This window comes from Epinephelus moara, chromosome 12 (assembly GCF_006386435.1).
Source record: "Epinephelus moara isolate mb chromosome 12, YSFRI_EMoa_1.0, whole genome shotgun sequence".
Classification (NCBI taxonomy): domain Eukaryota; kingdom Metazoa; phylum Chordata; class Actinopteri; order Perciformes; family Serranidae; genus Epinephelus; species Epinephelus moara.
In genome coordinates, this window is record NC_065517.1 from 26,259,728 (window position 1) to 26,282,244 (window position 22,517).

Here is a 22,517-nt window from a genome sequence, read left to right on the forward strand (position 1 = left end):
CATGCGTGGAGTGGACGCTGAGAAGCGATGCTGACTGACAAGTGAAGTGGGAGACTCCTTCTCTCCTCATTGTGACTATAACTTGCGGTTCAATATGATTTCTATGGCTACAAAAACACACCAACAAATTGTAAATGTGCAGTTTGGGGGAGGTGGCCATTAAGTTACCATAGCAATCTTTACATGATTATTACCATTTATGGTGTGACATGGTATAAGATATACTTTATTGATCTCCCAGGGGGGAGATTCAAGTATCACAGCAGCACAAGACAAAAACAAAGGACATTAAATAGAATAAGATTAAAGAGAAAAAAGTAAAAAATAAAAAATTAAGATAATAATAGATAAATACAAGATACAATAAAATTGCTACATCAATAAAATTGCTACATATGATACCAACTTTTATTAGTATTTACACAACACTCCATTCAAGCAATTTTAACTATGCATGTATCACTCCGCCTTACAGGTGTTCTGAGCCGTTGACCGTGTTAACCGTTAATGAGCCGACATGAAGGGTCGTCGTAACAAACTTTGCACCGCAAAATTAAACATTTAACCACAAATAACATTTGAGTTAAACTTTGAATGGTCAGAAAATGACGAGGGGATGGAAAGAAGCCTGAACACTTCACTGCAAATATCCAGGTTTGCTCATATAACATCAGAAGACGACGCAACGTGCTGATGAAGCTGTTAACTCATCAGCGTCAAACGTATTCATCCGAAGCGACGGTCAACAGGCTTATTTAACTGGTTCAAAATAAATGGAAAAACACAAATGTTACCTACATGATACACAGCAGCTGGCCTGTGGTAAAGTGTATGCCGAGTTAACAATAAAAGGAGCTAGCAAGTGTGCCGATATGTATGTTTGTGGCAATGGCCCAGTCTCGGACCAGTTGCTGAACTATTTGTGCTCGCGGAGCCACTCTCGGACCAGTTGCTGAACTATTTGTGCTCGCGGAGCCACAGAAATCATTAAAAACCGAACAAATTATAACATGTTGCCACTTTTTACTGTTGATAAATGGCGCAGGTAGAAATGTATTAAAGAAACAGGTCGAGCTGTTGTACTGAATATCAGCACGGATGTGATTCAGTTGTAAGCATGAGGCTGTAAACTGAAATACAACTACACTCAGTCTCGTGTTATAATGCTCAGTTTAATAACGTCACAGAAGTTAATATTAAAACCTTGGACGTAGTATAATGCTGTATTAAACACACATCTTATTTTTCTCTGTGTCAACCATACCTTTCATTGTTTTTCCACAGTGTTATCAGGGGAGAGCGCGAACGCAGTCCCCCACTATCAGAAATTATGCAGTCGAGATTCCCACATTTGGGGAATTCGCAGAGGTCAGCTCAATCGGAGTGCAATGACTGAGCCTCGCCCTGGGTGAACCACCTTCTTGATCATGGTATCTCCCCTGCCAGGTAAGTATGAGTTGTACATCTCACACACAGGGCACTCATTCACAGTCATACGACGATAACTCATGGTGCTGGCAATATACAGACATAACCAAAACCACACACTATAAAGGCTCTGGTAATCTACAGGACGTTCATATACAAGAAACACTTTTGTACTAAGGCTGACAAAAATAACTAGTATTTTACTTGAGAAAAATCGGCACATATCCCATCATGCAGTGCTGTATAGCCATATCAAAAGCTGCCCTAACATAACCAGAATACTCATTTATCTCCAATAAATGAGCTAAAAACCTAAGCGAGTTCACACCAGACAAAGCTAAATTAATATGCAATCAAGTGTTGTTTGATCTGCATTTTAAAATCAATGGAAAGAGTGAAAAACACGTTTGTCTCCTCACATTACAGACACTTCCTGATTACTTGTTTCGCCTTCTGCTGCTGCCACCTGTTGGTCTGGAGTTGTTTCGCCTTCTGCTGCTGCCACCTGTTGGTCTGGAGTGTGAACAACACTTAACAAACGTCTACATTTGTGCTTCTCTGTGTGTAACTAACGGAGAAAAGAAAAAATAAGATTATAAACAAAAAGCTCAAACACATGTATTTGCCTTTCTTTTGATATGTCAGCACAAACCAGACCGGGATAAAACAGCAGCAGAAATTATGCAGAGTGGATTTTCACTTGATTCTTGTATTTGTTTGTGCTTCTGTTGAACTGGGAGCTGTAAACTGAATTGCCCACACGGGATAAATAAAGTTTTCTGATCTGAACTTTATAGGATCTATAAAGCCCTGTAAATGTCGTAAATGCGTAAGATGAAGGACCTGCCTCCACGGCGTGCTGCTGCTTCAGCGTTTTCTCGACTAAAACCGGAGATTTACAAAACTAATGACGGTAAAGTGATAGTGGAAGATGAACTATTGAACTTTCTTGTGGTTAAAATGAGAACTTTCAGCCACGACGAGATTGTTCTGCTGGTGACAAGTAGTTTCACTTCTGAACGGATTGAAGCCGTCAAGAAGGCTTTGTTTGAGGTCTGCCCTGACACATCTCAGCGCTGTGCTACCTTCAAAGGTCAACAGAAGGATATTAATAATGTTAAATTGTGCATGAAAGTGCTTAACGAGTGTGGTGAGGATATTCCGAGATTTGTGTCCCACTTTCTGGACGAATTGCCACCCGTCTCCTTCAACCACATAGACGTATCGACGCTGCTGGGCAGAATGGAACAATTAAACAGTGAGATCTGCTGCATGAAAAGAACCCTGGAAACCCAGTCAAATGTTTGTGAAAGTTTGCGGGAGGTGACAGCAGCCATTGATGGTCGTCTGACTGCTGTGGAGCAGCCGCTCCCTTCAGCGTCGGGCCCTGTGGCTGCTGAACGGATTTCAGATGCGACTGTCCAGAGGGAGACCACAGCCCTGACACCAACTGTGGCGGCTTGGTCATCGAGTCAAACACAATCCCCTGCCTGGACCACGGTAGTAAAGAAAGCGTATTAAGCCGGCGCCGGGAAACTCTGCTGTTCAGCTCAGAACTCATCTGGGTAAAACGCCGGCGAGATCGGAGCGAAAGAAGACTGGAATAATTGGGACGGGCACGGCTGGTAACATAAAAACTATCACAACAGAGATGGTGAATGTCTTTGCCTCAAAGTTTGACCCTAACCTGGATGCCAACACTCTCTCTGTGTATTTAAAAGATAAACTGGGTCGGGAGATGAACTGTCGTAAAATTGAATCAACACGAAGTAGATTCAGCTCTTTCTGTGTCACTGCTGAATGTAACAATGTAGCGGAGATGCATGATCCGCATCTGTGGCCTGTTGGCTCTTTTGTTAGGCGTTATTTTGAGCCACGCCAGCCTAGAGGCGCTGGTGGGGGGGCAGTTGGACTGGAGGGAAATCCACGCTCCCAGTTACCTGCGCTACAGCCTGTGGATTGTGATGGCGAGTCCCTATCAGCTGTCTGCCAGCTAACGAGCGACTGCTGATGTGGCTGGTGCGCCCGAACAATATCCCGGAATGAAGAACAATATGCGGGTTGTATCATACAATGTACGAGGTCTACGTGTGGGACATACTGCTACAGATATATCAAGACGTTATGTTGTTGATACATTGCTGAACAAGTGTGATATTCTGTGTCTCCAAGAGACCTGGCTTGCCAAACAGGATTTAGACAAGTTAAATACAATACACAAGGATTTTCATGGTGCCGGAGAATCCACTACTGACCTCAGCACAAAATTAATTAAAGGTAGAATAGCTGGTGGAGTGGCCATCCTTTGGAACCGCAAATATGACCCAATGGTGAAAGTGATAAGATTAAATGTTGATTGGGCCATAGGGTTAGACATACATTTTAATGGTAAGAAGATTAGCATCTTAAATATATATACACACCTTATGAATCGTATGAGTCTGAGGATGAATTTGAACAGACTAGCTTTTATTCATTCCTTCATTGAGGACAATGATTCAACTTGTGTCTATGTAAATGGAGATTTTAATGCTGATGTATCTGATAGCAATTCTCTTTTTGCAAAACAAATGGTACATTTTTGTAATGACAATAATCTTGTTTTATCTAGCAAAGTATTTTTTACCTAATAATAGTTTTACCTATGTAAGTGAGGCATGGCACACAACCTCCTGGCTCGACCATTGTCTGTGCACAGCAGATGCTCATGCCTCTCTAGAAAATATGGAAATTTGCTATGGTCTGGCTACCTCTGACCACATACCAATAGCTATGTTGTTAAATGTTGAGACTGTGCCCCTCCTGGTGGATGCTGGGAATACTGTCAACTCAGAGAAATTCAACTGGGCTAATCTATCTAAGGAGGACATTGATAGATATACTGTCTTAACTGACAGCTTACTAAATGATGTTGTATTGCCAAGGAATGCCATAACATGTCTAAATATGAAAAGTACTGACACACAACACGCTGTTGACCTTTGTGATTTATATGATAATATTATAAAAGTTCTACATGCCTCTGCTGGGTCTTCCTGCAGTCATAAGAAGGTGTTTAACATCAAACCTGGGTGGAATGAGTATGTGGCTGAACATCATGCTGCAGCAAGGGAAGCCTTTAAACTTTGGTCTGATGCAGGAAGGCCTAGACAGGGTGATGTGTTTGAGTATAAGAAACGAACTAATGCTAGATATAAATATGCTCTTCGTCATATTAAGACAAATGAGAACACTATTAGAGCTGACTTGCTTGCCAGGAAATTACAAAATAACAACCATGTTGACTTTTGGAAAGCAATCAAAGTGATGAATAATCATAAAACTTCTTTACCATATGACATTGAAGGTGTCTGTGGCTCAGATAACATTGCAAAATTATGGCGTGAGCATTATATCAAGCTATTCAACTGTGTTAAGAGTAATGTTGTTGCTGTTAATAATGTTGATTTGGACACTAACGTCACAGTAAGGCCTGGTGAGGTGTCAGATGCTATTGAGATGCTTGATAACAACAAAGCATGTGGTACAGATGGTATTGCTGCAGAGCATCTCAAACATGCCAGCTATAGGCTCTCTCCACTGTTAGCCATGTGTCTCACTGGTATCCTGGTGCATGGTGTTCTCCCTGACTCCATCCTGTCTGTTTTGCTGGTTCCTGTCCTTAAGGAGAAGGCTGGCAAAGTAAACAGCATGGACAATTATAGGCCTTTTGCCCTTGCCAGTATCCTGTCTAAGGTGCTGGAAAGAATCATTTTAAATAGGATGGAAATGTATGTACTAACTACCGACATTCAATTTGGGTTCAAGAGAAAACATAGTACTGACTTATGCATCTATGCATTAAAGGAGATCGTTGCTAAGTACCAAAGCCAAAACTCCTCTGTGTTTCTCTGTTTCATTGACGCCTCTAAGGCATTTAACAGAATCAATCATGAGAAATTATTTGTCACATTACTTGAGAGAGATGTTCCTAAATATATTGTCAGAGTTCTTATGTATTGGTATGCTCAGCAAACATTCCAGGTCAAGTGGGATAATACTGTCTCTGCTCCTTTTCATGTGGGCGATGGGGTCCGTCAAGGAGGAATTTTATCTCCTATTCTTTTTAATGTAAATATAGATGCCCTTTCAAGACAGTTAAATGAATGTAAAACGGGCTGTATTGTGGGAGATCAAGTTGTCAATCATCTCATGTACACTGATGACCTTGTTGTACTTTGTCCATATACTGCTGGGTTACAACAACTGTTAAGGATATGCACACAATATGGCCGAAAATTTAACATTAACTATAACGCCAAAAAAAGTAAAGTCATAGTTGTGAGATCTAGAGAGGACAAGAAATCGGTTTTTCCTGCCTTCCACCTTTCAGGTGGATCCTTAGACATGTCGAAGGAATTGAAATATCTTGGACATGTCTTCTCAGATGATCTTATGGATGACAGTGACATCCGTCGTCAAAGCTGTAAAATATATGCACAGGCCAGTACGTTGTTGAGGAAATTTTCTATGTGTTCTGCAGATGTTAAATGTGCTCTGTTCAGGGCTTATGTCACACCGCTATATACAGCTAATCTCTGGTCCTCTTACAGAGTGAAAAGTATGCAGAGGCTTAGAGTTGCATATAATGATGCCATGAGGCTGTTGCTCCGTGTTCCTAGGTGGCACAGTGCCAGCCAGTTATTTGTGTACTCTAATGTACCAACATGTCAGGCACTGTTACGAAAGTTAATGTTTAATTTTATGTGTCGACTCGATTTGTCAGAAAATAGCATTATTATGGCCTTAACCTGCCCTATGATGGGCTATCAGTTCACATCCAGGCTTCAAAAGCATTGGCATAGCTTGCACCTCTTTCTGAACAAACAGTGATGAATTACTTATATGAAAGTATATATTTTTATTTTTAATGATGTATTTTAAATGTATGTAATGGTTGTGTGTATGTGTGTGTGGACCATTTGAGTCCGTAATAAAGATTATTATTATAATCCGACTGAATTGACAGCTCATTTCAAAACTAAAGTGTAATTAAGTTACACATCACAATAAGACTAGGTCCATTTGAGCATCTACTGAGAAAGAAAAAATATTTTTATGCTTTTCTTATATGTGAAAATTAAATATGACCACAACACATCTCCTTTTGCAATCACCTTGTGTCACTCAGCAGTTACTGGTTCACTTAATTTTACAGTGACATGCATACAATATGTCTCCACTTCAAACAAGAATAAAACAAATACAACAATTGGCAATAATAATAGGCACCATAGAAAGTCCAAACACACCAAAATTTACAAATAAAAAAGATCAGCAGGTGTGCACTGAACTGTCTACAGCAGTTGTTGATATAAAGAACTCGCATGACTACGAGATTGACACACTGATTATAATTATTTTCAACACATATAGGGGGGTGCACCGTTCCTGGAAATACTGCAATACCAGGTCGATGCGTGGAGTGGACGGGGCAAGCCCCTTTTCCATCTCCCTGTTCCAAAAAGCAATTTAATATATGGTCCCCGGGTAGGGGACGTATCAGATATTAAACTGATAAGAACAGATACTACACTTGATCTTAGCCAAAAGGCCGAGAAGCGATGCTAACTAACGAGTGAAGTGGGAGACTCCTTCTCCTCATTGTGACACTAACTCGCGGTTCAATATGATTTCTATGGCTACAAAAACACACCAACAAATTGTGAAAGCGCAGTTTGATGTCTTATGACTGATGGGCAACGGAAATATGCATCCGATCGCAGACTTTTATTACAAAACGTTACGGGAGTTAACGTGGGTTCATGCTATTTCTGGTCACGTGATGCGCTACTGCCCAATCAGCAATCAGTACGAACGGGTATGTTAAAATCCACTTTATAGCTCTAATTAAGGAAGAACTGGTCATTTACTCACTTAAAATATATGATTGAGATTAAGTAAAACTATTTCTATTGACTGGATCGCGTGTATGGTTAAAAGTGAACAATATACACCTGCTTCTGAATATAAAGCTTCAACAATGATAAACTGAGCTGTGTCTCCCTCTGGTGACGGAAACAATACAGGACACTGTGCTCAGTCTGAAACGACAAACACAGCATCTTTGGCCAAACACTTTACATTGTGCTTTAGTGAAGAACAATGCTACCACTACTATTATTAATAATAATAATAATAATAATGACTTTAATAAGGAAAGAGAAAGGTCCCTAGCATACCACACAAAACAGTCATCTATGTACAAGAATACAATATAAATAATACAAGACATACCCTACATTATACAAGACAAGAATTACCCAACACCGCATTATATAATTTCATAGAAATTTACACAATTCAATACACTGCACCCACAAACAAGCAGGAGAGCCAGTGGCCCCACAGTTTAGATGAAGACCTGACTGAGCTTAGATCAGGGGTGGCCAAGGTCTGGATGATACTATTTTCTGAGACAGAGAACCTGCACATATATCGATATGATTTCGCATTAAGGCAGGGCAAGTAGGTACACTAACATTTAAAAACATTTGGCTGCCACTGACTGCACCATCGTGGAAGATTAAGAAGTAGTCTCATGTCATCGTTATAGGCCACATTAAGTCTTGCATATTGCTCTTCCTATAGGAGCGCCACAAGGGGCAATATACAAAGGAGTGCAAAATACTCTATAAAGAGCGACGTTCACATTGACTGAACACATGATACATTTGCGAGCAAGCTTATTAGCTTGTGCATACAACTTGCACACTGTCTGAGGTCGACAGATAAATCATTGACAATATAATGACCAAGATATTTAATCTCACGACACCCTTTAGGAGCAACACCGGTTAAAAATAATTCAGGAAATACTAATTGTCTGTCTTCTTTACTGTTAACAATCATATTGTTGCTCTTATTGGCATTATATTTGATGTCAAAGTCTGCACCATAGTTAGAGCAAATCTTCAACAACTGTTGTAAACCAGCAATATATGTTTTTAATATTGGCAACTTATAGCTNCTACTGAAGAGTGAAGACACTATCTTAGTTGGTTTTGCTTTTCATGTGCTTATTGTTAGAACATAATTACAATTTTTTGATGGCCCCATTTTTTAGACCGTGGGGGCCAAAATTGCCCCCAAAATATTTTGTTAATTTCATACCCTGCCAACACCACATTATATAATTTCATAGAAATTGACAAAATTCAATAAACTGCACCCACAAACAAGCAGGAGAGCCAGAGGCCCCACAGTTTAGATGAAGACCTGGCTGAGCTCAGATCAGGGGTGGCCAAGGCCTGGATGATACTATTTTCTGAGACAAAGAGCCAGCAAATATATCGATATAAGATTTTGCATAAAGGCAGGACAAGCAGGTACACTAACATTTACAAACATTTGGCTGACACTGCACCATCGTGGAAGTTTAAGAAGAAGTCTCATGCCATCGTTATAGGCCACATTAAGTCTTGCTCTAGCGCCACAAGTGGGCAATATACAGAGGAGTGCAAAATGCTCTATAAAGAGAGACCTTCACATTAACTGAACACATGATAAATTTGCGAGCAAGCATATTAGCTTGGGCATACAACTGGCCAAGATATTTAATCTCACGACACACTTGAAGAGCAACACCAGATAAAACGAATTCAGGAAATACTAATTGTGTCTTCTTTAACGTTACTGTTAACAATCATAATGTTGCTCTTATTGGCATTATATTTGATGTCAAAGTCTGCACCATAGTTATAGTGCCGGCCTACAAAAGATGTTGAAGATTTGCTCTATGTTTTTAATATTGCCAACGTATAGCTTATTAGAATCTGAACAAATGTGTACGATCCAGCAATACATCACAGGCGTACACCAATGAGACACACCGAGCGCATCAAACTTGTAGCAGAACCGTTTCAATTTCCGGTGTTTCAGTTTTCAGAATAAAAGTTGTACTGGCAACATGTAACGTCTTTACTTTAAAACACTTTACAAACCGGAAAGTTCTTTACTTTTTAAAGCAGCTGTTTAAATGGTATTTTGCTTTACAACTAGTGATAATAGCGACAGTAGACATGTAATACTAAACTGCGCAAATTACAACTGACTTTGACTGTTTCAGCGAACTTCAACATGGCCGCTAACGTTAAACAACAACCCACACGCAGAAACAATTACGTAGCGTACTGTAACGTTATTTCTGAACCTGGACACTCCATATTTAGCTTAATTTGAGAGCTATAAGGTAAGGTAAAGGGTAACGGGCCTAAAATTACATGCTTTCATCGAATAATAGTCAACCAACGTTAGTTAGAGATGAGTTACCTGTATTAACGTAGGTCCACGGTCACTGAAATAAAACTGCGTAACACGACCCTCCCTTCAAGGGTAACATTCAGTTAACAAGCAACTTTAACCAACAATAACTGACATTAACGTTAATGCTTAAGGTTAAGTTAAAACTAATTCAAACTCAAACGTTAGTCTCAGAGTAACGGTCGGCAATGCCACAAATACATCTCGCACCTACAACTAACGGTGCCATTTGCAATTACAGCATTAGCAGGCCTAGCCAACCGTTAGCGCCTTCAGTCCATAAAATGATGCGACTAACCAACGGCAAACCGTTATTTCATAACATTTCACAACAAAACATGTTAAGTCAAAAGACTAAAAAGCCCATTATTAGAAGAAGCTGTCCAAAACAGCTTTGGTTTAGGCATTAACTGACTGCGAGAAGACGTGATTACCTGTCGTCGACAGCTGATGTTCAAATTGAAATGTCCCCCTCGTCCAATAGTGTTCTCTTCCTGTCACTGCGTACCGCTCCCTCCCCATTGGTTCAGGTTAGGGCCGAGGTTTGGGCAGGTCAAGGTGGAGGGTGGGGGGAGAGACACATTTTAGCGAGTTAACAGACTTCTGCACAACACCTAACGATAAACGTTACACAACAAATAAAAATGGCCAACAGGGGGCAGTGTTTGCCTATAAAATATACATATACAGTACATTTGTTTAACTAAAATCAAGATAGTGACTGTTTACTGGCATTTCAAATACATTTTAATCCAAGTCAGTTTGTTTGTTTGTTTGTGGCTGCAGCAATGCAATAACTGTGACATACAATTAGGCCTACCGTACATAACCTTTTTTGATTGTTTGTTTGTTGTTGTTTTTTTTGCTGGAACATCAACGTCGACACGGATTTCATATCCTTCTAAGGTTATTAAAATGTGTTACATTCTGTGTGATGATCAGCTTTTAATTTAACACCACGTTCCTGAAATTGTCTGTGTAGGCAGTAGAAGCAACTATAGGAGGAAATGCCTACCAGCACAGCAGAGTGAACCAGTGGACCACCAGCGTGGCGGAGCAGTGCCTCAGTCATCTCAGCAAGCAGGGGAAGCCTTTTAAATATATTGGTATGTGTCATGCTGCAGTGTAACAATGATATTCTGATGGTGGAAAAAAATGAACCTCAGGCACTCATGGGTGGGTGGCAGCAATGGATTACAGAAAGAAGCCATGTTGAAAGTGACACGCCTTTAAAAAAAAGAATCCCTGTACTAAAATGAAAAATCACTAGCCAAATGTCAAAAATATGCATGTTTCTTCAAGAGCACCTGCATTTTTTCTTGAATATCATTTGATAAAGACGGTCCTCAAGCACACTGCTATCTCGTTCTTCAAAATATTCTGATGGCTCTGGGCTCTGAAGATGATATTAACAGATAGTGTTTGTTTTTCTTTACAGTAACCTGTATCATCATGCAGAAAAATAGGGCAGGTCTACAAACAGCCAGTACGTGCTTCTGGGATAATGCCACTGATGGTAAAGTAGTAATGTTTTTAATGTATTAGAGTGGTCATGACTGTCAGTGTGCTTTTGATTGCTCAGCTTTCAGACGCTGGTGGTCACTGACTTTAAATATTAAATGTAGAGGTGACACTGTCACTGAATGTATCGTGTATTACACCCAACAGGAAGCTGTTTGGTGAGATGGGAGAACAAGTCCATGTACTGTATCGTCAGTGTTTTTGGGCTGGCCATCTGAACCAACTACAACATACCTAGGGTGTTTGAAATGTATAGGATTTTGTGTGTTTTTGAGAACCTGCATGTTGTATTCAAGTCACGTTGACTGTATTTGAATACACTTTTCTGCTTTTGTACTAAGTGCGATTGAATAAAACGATACTATGCTGGATATACTTTGCTTTATTTACATGAGACATGACAAGAGTGCTACATGTACAGCTTTTATCTCATTAAGCAACACAAATTGCAAAGAACTCCCAACATATCAGGACCCACAACAACCTCATTTAACCACCGTAAACTACATTCACACTGAAAGAATCAAAAATGTACATTAATCTCAAAGCATTTACAAATTTGAGACCACAGCCCAGTAATAAGAAATGTAAAGACAAGGCACCATCTTGAATAGAATATGTTAGGATATTATTTGTAAGGAACGGAAACACATTTGTTTGGCTGTTTTTGTCCATAACTCCAGGTTTATAAAACAAAGGAAAAGGCAGCAAGTCTCACATTGTAGGCAAGGTATGGAAAGTTACGTGAGAAAAAAAACAAGTACTTAAAATAATACGCTCTACATAAGGCAAAAATATATTTGGCCAATGGTATAATTACTGTATGTGCAGGGAGAAGAAATGTGACAAATCAGTAGTCCATTTACATTAAGTTGTGTAAAATCCATGCAGTTCATTAAAATCCATTCATCCATGTCGTCAGATAATACACTATCAAACATCGTCACTTACCAGTGAATAAATTAAACTCTTAAACAAGTGCAATTACAAAGCTGCTCTCAAAGGGAAGAATTGTCAAGAGGAGTGGTCAGAGATAAGTGGCACCTACTCCAGCTAAGGCTCTCTCTGGATTTTTTTTAAAACACGTCTGAGGCCAAAGAGAATTTGTCGACAGCCAACACTGCTATGGCACTTTAATTCCCTATTTATCACTCATGTCAGTGCCTGCAAGCCATAGTGTGAACCACCAGAGTGCACTTAAGGCTGCAGCATGTAGCTTTCTTTACTTCCTACTACCAGTATAATGTTACTCAGCTGTGGCCAGATACACATTCTCATTATTGTCAGACTATCAGAGAGCAGAAAGGAATGGCAAAAACAACACAGCGCAGGTAAAGAGACACAACAGTGGTTCAACGCAAAGCATTAAAAATAACATTGATTCAACAACAAAAAAAAAAAATCCCAAATGGACATTAGCATTCCTCCCGATCATTTCTAACTAATAGGTTGTTAAGAAATGCTGGTCACGAGGAAAAAAGTTTACAAACTGGTAAAAATTGTACTGTTTTACACCTGTGTTTGTTTCCTTTGTTTTCAATGAGACTGAAAGAATAAACAATGAAGGAAAAAGTCTGAGTGGCTACATGCCCCAACTTTCAGTAAAAGTACAGTACATACAGTAGACATGGAACTTTTCTTAAAAATATAGTTATGTACACTTACAGTATGTCATTTTTGTAATACCATTGCAAGTTATTTACACATACACATGATAGTTTGTTGTATTGTACTCTCATAGCTTCCAGTAGGGACACACAAGAGGTACAAGCTGGTCAGAAATCCCATCAGTCGCTGTCACTCTCATCCTGGTACTTGGTGGTTGCTTTGATAGCACGTCCGTTTTGTAAAGGCATGTCTTCATAATCACTCCTGTACAAAGACAAAGAAAACATCAAATGGTTTATGCTGAATACTACACCACAAACTGTAAGGTGTGAAAATACATAAAATTAATTAAGTAAACAAATGCTTACCCGTATATTACTTCATCATCTGAGTCGTTCAGCATGGAGAAAGCAGGATTATGCTTCAACTGGGAGTCTGGGGAATGATACAAAACCAGTTACATTAATCTGTTCTGTGCTGTATTACCTACCATAAAGTGCATTTTTGGAAGGGGAATACACAAATGCCAATGTGTACAGGTAGAAGCTGAGCAGACCGTAGAATGATAAGAATTCAGCTGGTATGTCTGAAGTTAAGGAATAATTTCTCACCATTTAAGACATCAACATGCTACCTCACATGGTATACTTCAAGGGGGCCTATTGTGCTCATTTTCAGGTTCATATTTGTATTTAAGGTTTCTAGTATGACATGTTTACACACTTAATGTTCATAAAACACTATATTTTCCTCATACTGTCTGTACTGGAACATCTGTAATCACCCTCTGACTGAAACTCTCTGTTTTAGCCCCGTCCCGAAAAAGCCCAGCGTGCTTTGCTTGCTAAGCATTTCCAGGTCTTCTGAATCTCAGCGTCTCTTGCAGCGACAATGATGACAACCAAGATTACATGCTTCCCTGACGTTAGCATGTAGCTACGTGTAACAGTGTAGGCTAGGTAATGTAAACACTTGCAGTAATGTTCCTGGAGCAGATGACCATATAAATAAATCTGTCACACTATGATGTCATACTGTAACCAGACTATAAAACACTGGTCAGAAACAGAGTGTTCAGGGAGGTCTGAAGCCTGAGTTCTTTGCTCACTGGACTTACTTCTACAAATGTTACCTCATTAGTTAAACTCTGGCCATGTGTAATGTAGGGTCTTGGAGTTCATTAACCCTGCAAATTCAAAAAGGGGGAGTTGATCTTTTCGGTTCCATCATAATTTGCAGTTTGATTCAGGCTGCTAGCAGCCATTGGGGTCAGACTTACGTTTGCCATATGCCCAGTGTAACCGCTGAGAGCCACAGAAGACCTACAATGAACAGCTTCGGCAGGTAGAACGTAAGACGTTTCCTCTCACCCTGTGGAAATGACACACATTAAATAAGATTCTGAATATGCTAAAATTGAGGAAAACATTAAAGTGTAGGTGTAGCACTGGACACACCTCAATCCTGATGCCATGATGAACAGAGCCTGGAAGAAAGCGTCTAACATCCCTGGAATTCAGCTGTTCAAAATAGATCTGAAGAGCAAAAGCAACACAATAAGCAAAACACCTCACCTTGAAGCTGCATGTCGTTTAACTTGGACAACAGAGTTCTTTGTGAATACACAAGATGCAGTTGTAATGGTTAAAAGGTGCTAAAATGGGGATAGATACAGTCGATGTCTAGTCATAGTTAGGGGGTGGAGTTGACGAGGGGGAAAACAGTCCTTTCCTCCAGCCTGTAAAAGCTGGGAAAGCGCAGTTTTTAAACTCACATAAGAGACAGTATTACATTTACAACAGCTATAATCAATTAAACTTAGCATAATATCAGCATCCTACAGCCATAACACTGTGATGTAATAAACTGGCATGTTATAATGAACTCCATGCAGGTAAGGGTTATTTTTAATTTGAATTTTACAACCTCAAGAACTACAGGTCCTTAGAGGCTCACAACTTTTTACCAGTGGCCAAACAATCTTAACATTCTTTGAGTAAAGTGTTAGATCCTTTTTGTTGATCCAGAACAGCCCCAAAATCACCATCGCCAAACCCACCAGACTCCATTCAAATAAACACTAATTTTAGATAGATAGATAGATAGATAGATAGATAGATAGAACACTTGACTTTTTCTTCTTCTTCTTTGTGTTTTCTGGCGGATTACAATACCAACTTTAAAGGTGCATAGCGCCACCTACTGAACCGGAGTATGTAGGACAGGATCTAGTTTTACATTACATTATATCATGGATAAATAATAAAGAAACAAAACAAAGCAAAAAAAAGAAACGCCAACGTCTATATTCTATAAAACAAACCAGTGTTATATAGGTAATCTATTACCCCTCTCTGTATCTCCCACACCTTAACTCCCAGTATCCCTGCCAAATTCCAATCCCATCCTGCCTCTCTCACCCTTTGTTGCAACCTTACCCTTTCTTCGTTATATTTACTACAGTACATAATTACATGTTCAACATTTTCAATAATATTACAATATGTGCAAACTTGTGGGTTTACTTTTCCCAAAAAAAATAAAGTCTTATTTAAACCAGTGTGATCAAACCTTAATCTTGATAAAACTACCTCCTCTCTTTTACATCTTCCCTTAATACTCAGTGCTCTGACTGTGTTTTGTATTCTGTAATAAGTTTTGCCCTGACTGCCCTCATCCCACTTCTTCTGCGAAAATTCTGATATTTTCTTTTTGATTAGTGCTTTTCCTTCACCTTTTCCAAATGGAATATCAGTTACAAAGGAGCTAGCGAGTGTGCCGATATGTATGTGTTTGTGGCAATGGTCCAGTCTCGGATCAGTTGCTGAACTATTTGTGCTCGCGGAGCCACAGAAATCATTAAAAAACCGAACAAATTATAACATGTTGCCACTTTTTACTGTTGATAAATGGCGCAGGTAGAAATGTATGAAAGAAACAGGTCGAGCTGTTGTACTGAATATCAGCACGGATGTGATTCAGTTGTAAGCATGAGGCTGTAAACTGAAATACAATACAACTACACTCACTCTCGTGTTATAATGCTCAGTTTAATAACGTCACATAAGTTAATATTAAAACCTTGGACGTAGTATACTACTGTATTAAACACACATTATTTTTCTCCGCATCAACCATGTTATTCATTGTTTTTCCACAATATTATCAGGGGAGAGCGCGAACGCAGTCCCCCACTACCAGAAATTATGCAGTCGAGATTCCCACATTTGGGGAATTCGCAGAGGTCAGCTCAATCGGAGTGCAATGACTAAGCCTCGCCCTGGGTGAACCACCTTCTTGATCATGGTATCTCCCCTGCCAGGTAAGTATGAGTTGTACATCTCACACACAGGGCACTCATTCACAGTCATACGATGATAACTCATGGTGCTGGCAATATTTAGGCATGACCAAAACCACACACTATAAAGGCTCTGATAATCTACAGGACGTTCATATACAAGAAACACTTTTGTACTAAGGCTGACAAAAATAACTAGTATTTTACTTGAGAAAAATCGGCACATATCCCATCATGCAATGCTGTATAGCCATATCAAAAGCTGCCCTAACATAACCAGATTAACCGTTTATTTTATATCCAAAACCTAAGCGAGTTCACACCAGACAAAGCTAAATTCATATGCAATCAACTATTGTTTGATCTACATTTTAAAATCAATGGAAAGAGTGAAAAACACGTTTGTCTCCTCACATTCAGCTCACATTACAGACACTTCCTGATTTACTTGTTTCGCCTGCTGCTGGTGGACAACTGACGTTCTGCTGCTGCCATCTGTTGGTCTGGAGTGTGAACAACACTGTTTATTAAACCTTTATCTACAAATGTGCTTCTCTGTGCGTAACTAACGGAAAGAAGAAAAAAATGATTATAAACAAAACGCTCAAACACATATGGAGTATTTACCTTACTTCTGATATATCTGCAAAAAAACAGACTGGGAAAAAACAGCAGCAGAAATTATGCAGAGAGGATTTTCACTTTATGGGAATAATAATAAACCGACTGAAATGACAGCTCATTTCAAACCTAACGTGTAATTAGGTTACACAACACAATAAGACGAGGTCCGGTTGAGCATCTACTGAGAAAGAAAAAATGTCTTTATGCTTTTCATGTGAAAATGAACTATGACCACAACACATCTCCTTTTGCAGTCACTCCGTGTCACTCAACATTTACTGGTTCACTTCATTTTACAATGAGATCCACTTAAACCAAGAATTAAAGACACCGTAGAAGGTTTAAGCACACCAAAATTTGCAAACTAAGCTCAACAGGTGTGCAAATTATGTCATAGTTGATATTTCAAATGACCTTGCACCTGAAAATTTCAGTTAATGTAGGCTATAGTTCATATTCACAAGACGAAAAAACCAAGATAAACACACTAACTTTCATTACTTTCAACACATATAGGGGGGTGCACCGTTCCTGGAAGTACTGCAATACCAGGTCGATGCGTGGAGTGGACGGAGCAAGCCCCTATTCCATCTCCCTGTTCCAAAAATCAATTTAATATATGGTCCCCGGGTAGGGGACGTATCAGATATTAAACTGATAAGAACAGATACTACACTTGATCTTAGCCAAAAGGCCGAGAAGCGATGCTGACTAACGAGTAAAGTGGGAGACTCCTTCTCCTCATTGTGACACTAACTCGCGGTTCAATATGATTTCTATGGCTACAAAAACACACCAACAAATTGTAAACGCGCAATTTGATGTCTTATGACTGATGGGCAACGGAAATATGCATCCGATCGCAGACTTTTATTACAAAACGTTACGGGAGTTAACGTGGGTTCATGCTATTTCTGGTCACGTCATGTGCTACTGCCCAATCAGCCATCAGTACGAACGGGTATGTTAAAATCCTTTTTATAGCTTTAATTAAGGAAGAACTGGTTGTTAAATCGAATAAAATATACGATTGAAATTAAGTAAAACTATTTCTAATGATGGGATCGCGTGCATGGTTAAAAATGAACAAATTACACCTGCTTCTGAATATAAAGCTTCAACAATGATAAACTGAGCTGTGTCTCCCTCTGGTGACGGAAACAATACAGGACACTGTGCCCAGTCTGAAACTTCAGCCGCTCACAGAGCATCTTTGAACATACACTTTACATTGTCCTTCAGTGAACAACAACAAAAATAATAATAATAATAATAACAACTATTGGGGACACAGAGAAGGGTCCTCAATAGTTATTGTTAATAATAATAATAATAATAATAACTTTTGAGGACACAGAGAAGGGTCCCTAGTATACCACACACAAAAACTAACAATCATCCTATGTACAAGAATTCGATGTAATGAAAACAATATATGTATGCAAAGACAAGAATTACCCAACACTACATTATATAATTTCATAGAAATTGACAAAATTCAATAAACTGCACCCACAAACAAGCAGGAGAGCCAGAGGCCCCACAGTTTAGATGAAGACCTGACTGAGCTCAGATCAGGGGTGGCCAAGGCCTGGATGATACTATTTTCTGAGACAGAGAGCCTGCAAATATATCGATATAAGATTTTGCATTAAGGCAGGACAAGCAGGTACACTAACATTTACAAACATCTGGCTGACACTGCACTATCGTGGAAGTTTAAGAAGTAGTCTCATGCCATCGTTATAGGCCACATTAAGTCTTGCATATTGCTCTTCTTATAGGAGTGCCACAAGGGGGCAATATACAAAGGAGTGCAAAATGCTCTATAAAGAGCGACCTTCAGATTAACTGAACACATGATACATTTGCGAGCAAGCACATTAGCTCGTGCATACAACTGGCCAAGATATTTAATCTCACGACACACTTGAAGAGCAATACCAGATAAAAAGAATTCAGGAAATACTACTTGTGTCTTCTTTACTGTTAACAATCATAATGTTGCTCTTATTGGCATTATATTTGATGTCAAAGTCTGCACCATAGTTAGAGCAAATCTTCAGCAACTGTTGTAAGCCAGTAATATATGTTTTTAATATTGGCAAATTATAGCTTCTTAGAATCTGAACATATATATATGATCCAGCAAAACATCACAGGCGTACACCATCAATATTTGGACACCAATGACACACCGAAGCAGCAACAATTACGTAGTGTACTGTAACGTTATTTCTGAACCTCGACACTCCAATTTAGCTTAGGTTAGGAGCTATAACTTAAGGTAAAGGGTAATGGGCCTAAAATTACTAGGGCTGTAGTCTCCTGGTTGACTAGTCGATTATTTGGTCGCTATGCTCTCGTACGACAAAATTGTCATTGGTCGAATAATCGCTGTGTTACTTTCATAAGGAGAAAAGTGCTACATCAACAGCTTTCCAGGATTAATCCATTATTTCTGCAGCAGGGGGACAGGCTAAGTTACCTGTGAAAATGGTGGTGTTTTCAAAACACCCCCATTGTTGACAGAAAGTTGAACTCGCCCACCCTCACGCTCAGCGTCGCGGTTGACGCAGACCTCCTGTCTGTTTCTGTAAGCTGAAACCATTTCCCTCAGTGGAAACGAAGCTTGCATTTACTTGTATTTCAGATAAGAAACAATAAATAAAAACTGAATTTACCCTCAGGGGGATTAATAAAGTATATAAAAAAATAAAAAATACATAAATTGTGAAGACAGTAAAGCCTCCACTAAAATAGCATTTTAATTCATGTGTGTGATTTATACTTCAGGGATTTATACTTGGGGATTTATCCTGGCATCATATGAGCAGATGAATTCTCCGATCGTCACTAGGCTGATGTATACCATGTAAAATGTCATAGGTTGACGCTAATAATGTTAGCATGTTGTATTTGCTTGGAAAACGTGTTTAGTATAAGACAGTTGTTTTGTCGGTGAATGTTGTGAGTTGTAATGAAGCCAAATTATGTACCGTTACCCAGGGCCGGCCCAAGCCTCCATGGGGCCCTAAGCAAAATTTGATTTTGGGGCCCTCTATTACTGCCAACAATACTGATTATTGATCATTCACACACCTACTGTAAGTTATTTCATGCTCTACTCTGTCATTAGAGATACACTTGTAAAACTAGATGTGAGAACTTTTTGGTGTAGTTAGATTGTAATCCACAGTGATTAAGGCCATGGGAGCAGACAACAGATTTGCAAACTTGTAGAAAAATCTTTCAATTAATATTTGCCAAAGTCAGCAACTCCCCCTAGTGGCCACACAGAGAAACAATACATAAAACCTCAAAGAGCAGCCTGGCATGTTTTAACCATCTATGGTTGTTAATCTGAAATGGTAGCAAATTCAGCTACAAAAGCAGCCTGGGGTTGATTTACACTTAATATTCAAAGTGATATAGTACTAAGTGGGATACCGAATGTCATCTAGGCCAACTAAAAGTAACAAAATAAACCAATTTACTGTAAACACAATCCGTTTCATTATTTTTTGTTTTAAATAAACTGCAACACAGAGGGGACAGTGGACACAGTGGATGGAGCAAAGGATGGAGATGGACCTAAGATGAAAAACAACAACAAAAGCTAGTCATATTTGATGTCATATTACACTTGAACATTATGCTGCTTATTTTCTCAGTAAAATAGTACAGCTATAGCTTGTAATAAGAAAACAATCTGCCAGTGGAACAACTGAAAATTGCTTGAGAAGTTTTGATAAAATAGGGATTTGTCTAAAAACATGTCCCTTTTCATATGATTATATCTTATATTAAAAATTATTCATCTCAGAATGTTCTGCAGTACACTGAGCAATTACAAAGGCTGTTTTGTTGTTAACTTACCAGGTAGAGCTGAGGTTGCAGCAGACACAGAGGAGACAGTGGGCGCAGTGGATGGAGCAGAGGATGGAGATGGACCTAAGATGAAAAACATGTCCCTTGTCATATGGTTATATCTTATATTAGTATATCTTAATGAGATAGTTTGACCAGAAATTAAATATATATGGTGACAGTTTTTCCCTCACCTGATTCAGTAGCCTTGGCTGAGCCTGAGGAGGTGGACTGCACCTGGGCTGAGTCAGTGCCTCCTCCAAAATACTTTAACAGTGCTCCTGGGGAAGTTGCACCTAACTATGGAGGTACTACAATACCAGATCAATGTGAGGAGTGGACAAAACAAGCCTCTATTCCATCTCCCTTTTCTGAAAAAACAAACAAACAAAAAAACCCCAACAACCCAAAAAACAGTTTAATGTATTAAATTGATGATAACAGATATTACACTTGACTTTAGCCAAACTGCCAGGTAGCAATATTGTGAATGGCTCAGCAGTAAAGAAGTGATTCACCACAGTTACTCTCACTGACCAGTGAAACATCAGTTCCAGGCTACAATACACTGAGACCATCAAAGCCACACAAAAACATTACTTACACATCACTACATAATACGATTCAGGTTTCTACTAACTTACCATAGCAATCTTTACATGATTATTACCATTTATGACGTGACATGGTATGAAATCAACTTTTATTAATATTTACACAACACTCCATTCAAGCAATTTTACTAGACAAGAGTCATCTTATGTGTGCTGATATCTTACTTATACAGTCTATGGCTGATATATATTATAACAGCGCTGGGACTTTTAACTACGCATGTATCACTCCGCCTTACAGGTGTTCTAAGCCGTTAATTATTTAACCGTTTATTAGCCGACATGAAGGGTCGTCGTAACAAACTTTGCACCGCAAAACTGAACATTTAACCACAAATAGCATTTGAGTTAAACTTTGAATGGTCAGAAAATGACGAAGGGATGGAAAGAAGCCTGAACACTTCACTGCAAATATCCAGGTTTACTCATTTAACATCAGAAGACGACGCAACGTGCCGATGAAGCTGTTAACTCATCAGCGCCAAATGTATTCATCCGAAGCGACGGTCAACAGGCTTATTTAACTGGTTCAAAATAAATGGAAAAACACAAATGTTACCTACATGATACACAGAAGCTGGCCTGTGGTAAAGTGTATGCCGAGTTTACACAAAGGAGCTAGCGAGTGTGCCGATATGTGTGTTTGTGGCAATGGTCCAGTCTCGGATCAGTTGCTGAACTATTTGTGCTCGCGGAGCCACAGAAATCATTAAAAAACCGAACAAATTATAACATGTTGCCACTTTTTACTGTTGATAAATGGCGCAGGTAGAAATGTATGAAAAAAACAGGTCGAGCTGTTGTACTGAATATCAGCACGGATGTGATTCAGTTGTAAGCATGAGGCTGTAAACTGAAATACAATACAACTACACTCACTCTCGTGTTATAATGCTCAGTTTAATAACGTCACATAGGTTAATATTAAAACCTTGGACGTAGTATATTGTTGTAATAAACACACATTATTTTTCTCCGCATCAACTATGTTCTTCATTGTTTTTCCACAGTATTATCAGGGGAGAGCGCGAACGCAGTCCCCCACTACCAGAAATTATGCAGTCGAGATTCCCACATTTGGGGAATTCGCAGAGGTCAGCTCAATCGGAGTGCAATGACTAAGCCTCGCCCTGGGTGAACCACCTTCTTGATCATGGTATCTCCCCTGCCAGGTAAGTATGAGTTGTACATCTCACACACAGGGCACTCATTCACAGTCATACGATGATAACTCATGGTGCTGGCAATAT

The 22,517-nt window shown here is 39.3% G+C and overlaps 2 protein-coding genes, 1 long non-coding RNA gene and 6 other non-coding genes across 10 annotated transcripts in view; 1 reads left to right on the plus strand and 8 right to left on the minus strand.

Moving 5' to 3' along the window:
* Window positions 1-1,290: 1,290 nt before the first annotated feature.
* On the minus strand, window positions 1,291-1,454 carry LOC126399247 (U1 spliceosomal RNA). Its single transcript, XR_007570865.1, has one exon. It is a non-coding gene; the product is annotated as a U1 spliceosomal RNA (small nuclear RNA).
* Window positions 1,455-6,842: 5,388 nt separating this feature from the next.
* LOC126399266 (U2 spliceosomal RNA) lies at window positions 6,843-7,033 on the minus strand. The gene has a single exon (XR_007570882.1). It is a non-coding gene; the product is annotated as a U2 spliceosomal RNA (small nuclear RNA).
* Window positions 7,034-7,252: 219 nt separating this feature from the next.
* On the plus strand, window positions 7,253-12,013 carry LOC126399209 (dynein light chain Tctex-type 1-like). Its single transcript, XM_050059064.1, has 5 exons — window positions 7,253-7,288; window positions 9,650-9,658; window positions 10,712-10,835; window positions 11,168-11,245; window positions 11,398-12,013. The coding sequence occupies exons 1-5, from the start codon at window positions 7,253-7,255 to the stop codon at window positions 11,466-11,468; spliced, it is 318 nt and encodes a 105-aa protein (XP_049915021.1). The 3' UTR covers window positions 11,469-12,013.
* The window catches only part of tmem181 (transmembrane protein 181), a 27,222-nt gene continuing 16,321 nt past the window's right edge, over window positions 11,617-22,517 (minus strand). The window contains exons 15-17 of one of the 2 annotated variants that reach the window (XM_050057679.1): window positions 13,349-13,438; window positions 13,227-13,293; window positions 11,617-13,122 (exon numbers count right to left, since the gene is read on the minus strand). In XM_050057679.1, coding sequence (XP_049913636.1) covers window positions 13,038-13,122; window positions 13,227-13,293; window positions 13,349-13,438 — 242 coding nt within the window. In that variant the 3' untranslated portion in view covers window positions 11,617-13,037. The remainder of the gene's footprint in view (window positions 13,123-13,226; window positions 13,294-13,348; window positions 13,439-22,517) is intronic. The other variant, XM_050057677.1, reaches the window with a different exon arrangement.
* On the minus strand, window positions 16,025-16,188 carry LOC126399260 (U1 spliceosomal RNA). The gene has a single exon (XR_007570876.1). It is a non-coding gene; the product is annotated as a U1 spliceosomal RNA (small nuclear RNA).
* On the minus strand, window positions 17,299-17,489 carry LOC126399265 (U2 spliceosomal RNA). The gene has a single exon (XR_007570881.1). It is a non-coding gene; the product is annotated as a U2 spliceosomal RNA (small nuclear RNA).
* LOC126398389 (uncharacterized) overlaps window positions 20,248-22,517 on the minus strand; it is a 5,408-nt gene continuing 3,138 nt past the window's right edge. The window contains exons 2-4 of the long non-coding RNA XR_007570774.1: window positions 20,848-21,024; window positions 20,663-20,737; window positions 20,248-20,377 (exon numbers count right to left, since the gene is read on the minus strand). This is a non-coding gene — a long non-coding RNA (uncharacterized LOC126398389). The remainder of the gene's footprint in view (window positions 20,378-20,662; window positions 20,738-20,847; window positions 21,025-22,517) is intronic.
* On the minus strand, window positions 20,939-21,136 carry LOC126399248 (U2 spliceosomal RNA). The gene has a single exon (XR_007570866.1). It is a non-coding gene; the product is annotated as a U2 spliceosomal RNA (small nuclear RNA).
* Window positions 22,284-22,447, minus strand: LOC126399264 (U1 spliceosomal RNA). Its single transcript, XR_007570880.1, has one exon. It is a non-coding gene; the product is annotated as a U1 spliceosomal RNA (small nuclear RNA).

Excerpts from the sequence above, each read along its gene's own strand:
- LOC126399209 (XM_050059064.1), top strand. The coding sequence starts at position 7,253 with ATGCGCTACTGCCCAATCAGCAATCAGTACGAACGG. Across the intron at positions 10,836-11,167 it reads GAAGCCTTTTAAATATATTG|TAACCTGTATCATCATGCAG; the intron begins GTATGTGTCATG and ends TTTTCTTTACAG. Across the intron at positions 11,246-11,397 it reads CTGGGATAATGCCACTGATG|GAAGCTGTTTGGTGAGATGG; the intron begins GTAAAGTAGTAA and ends TACACCCAACAG.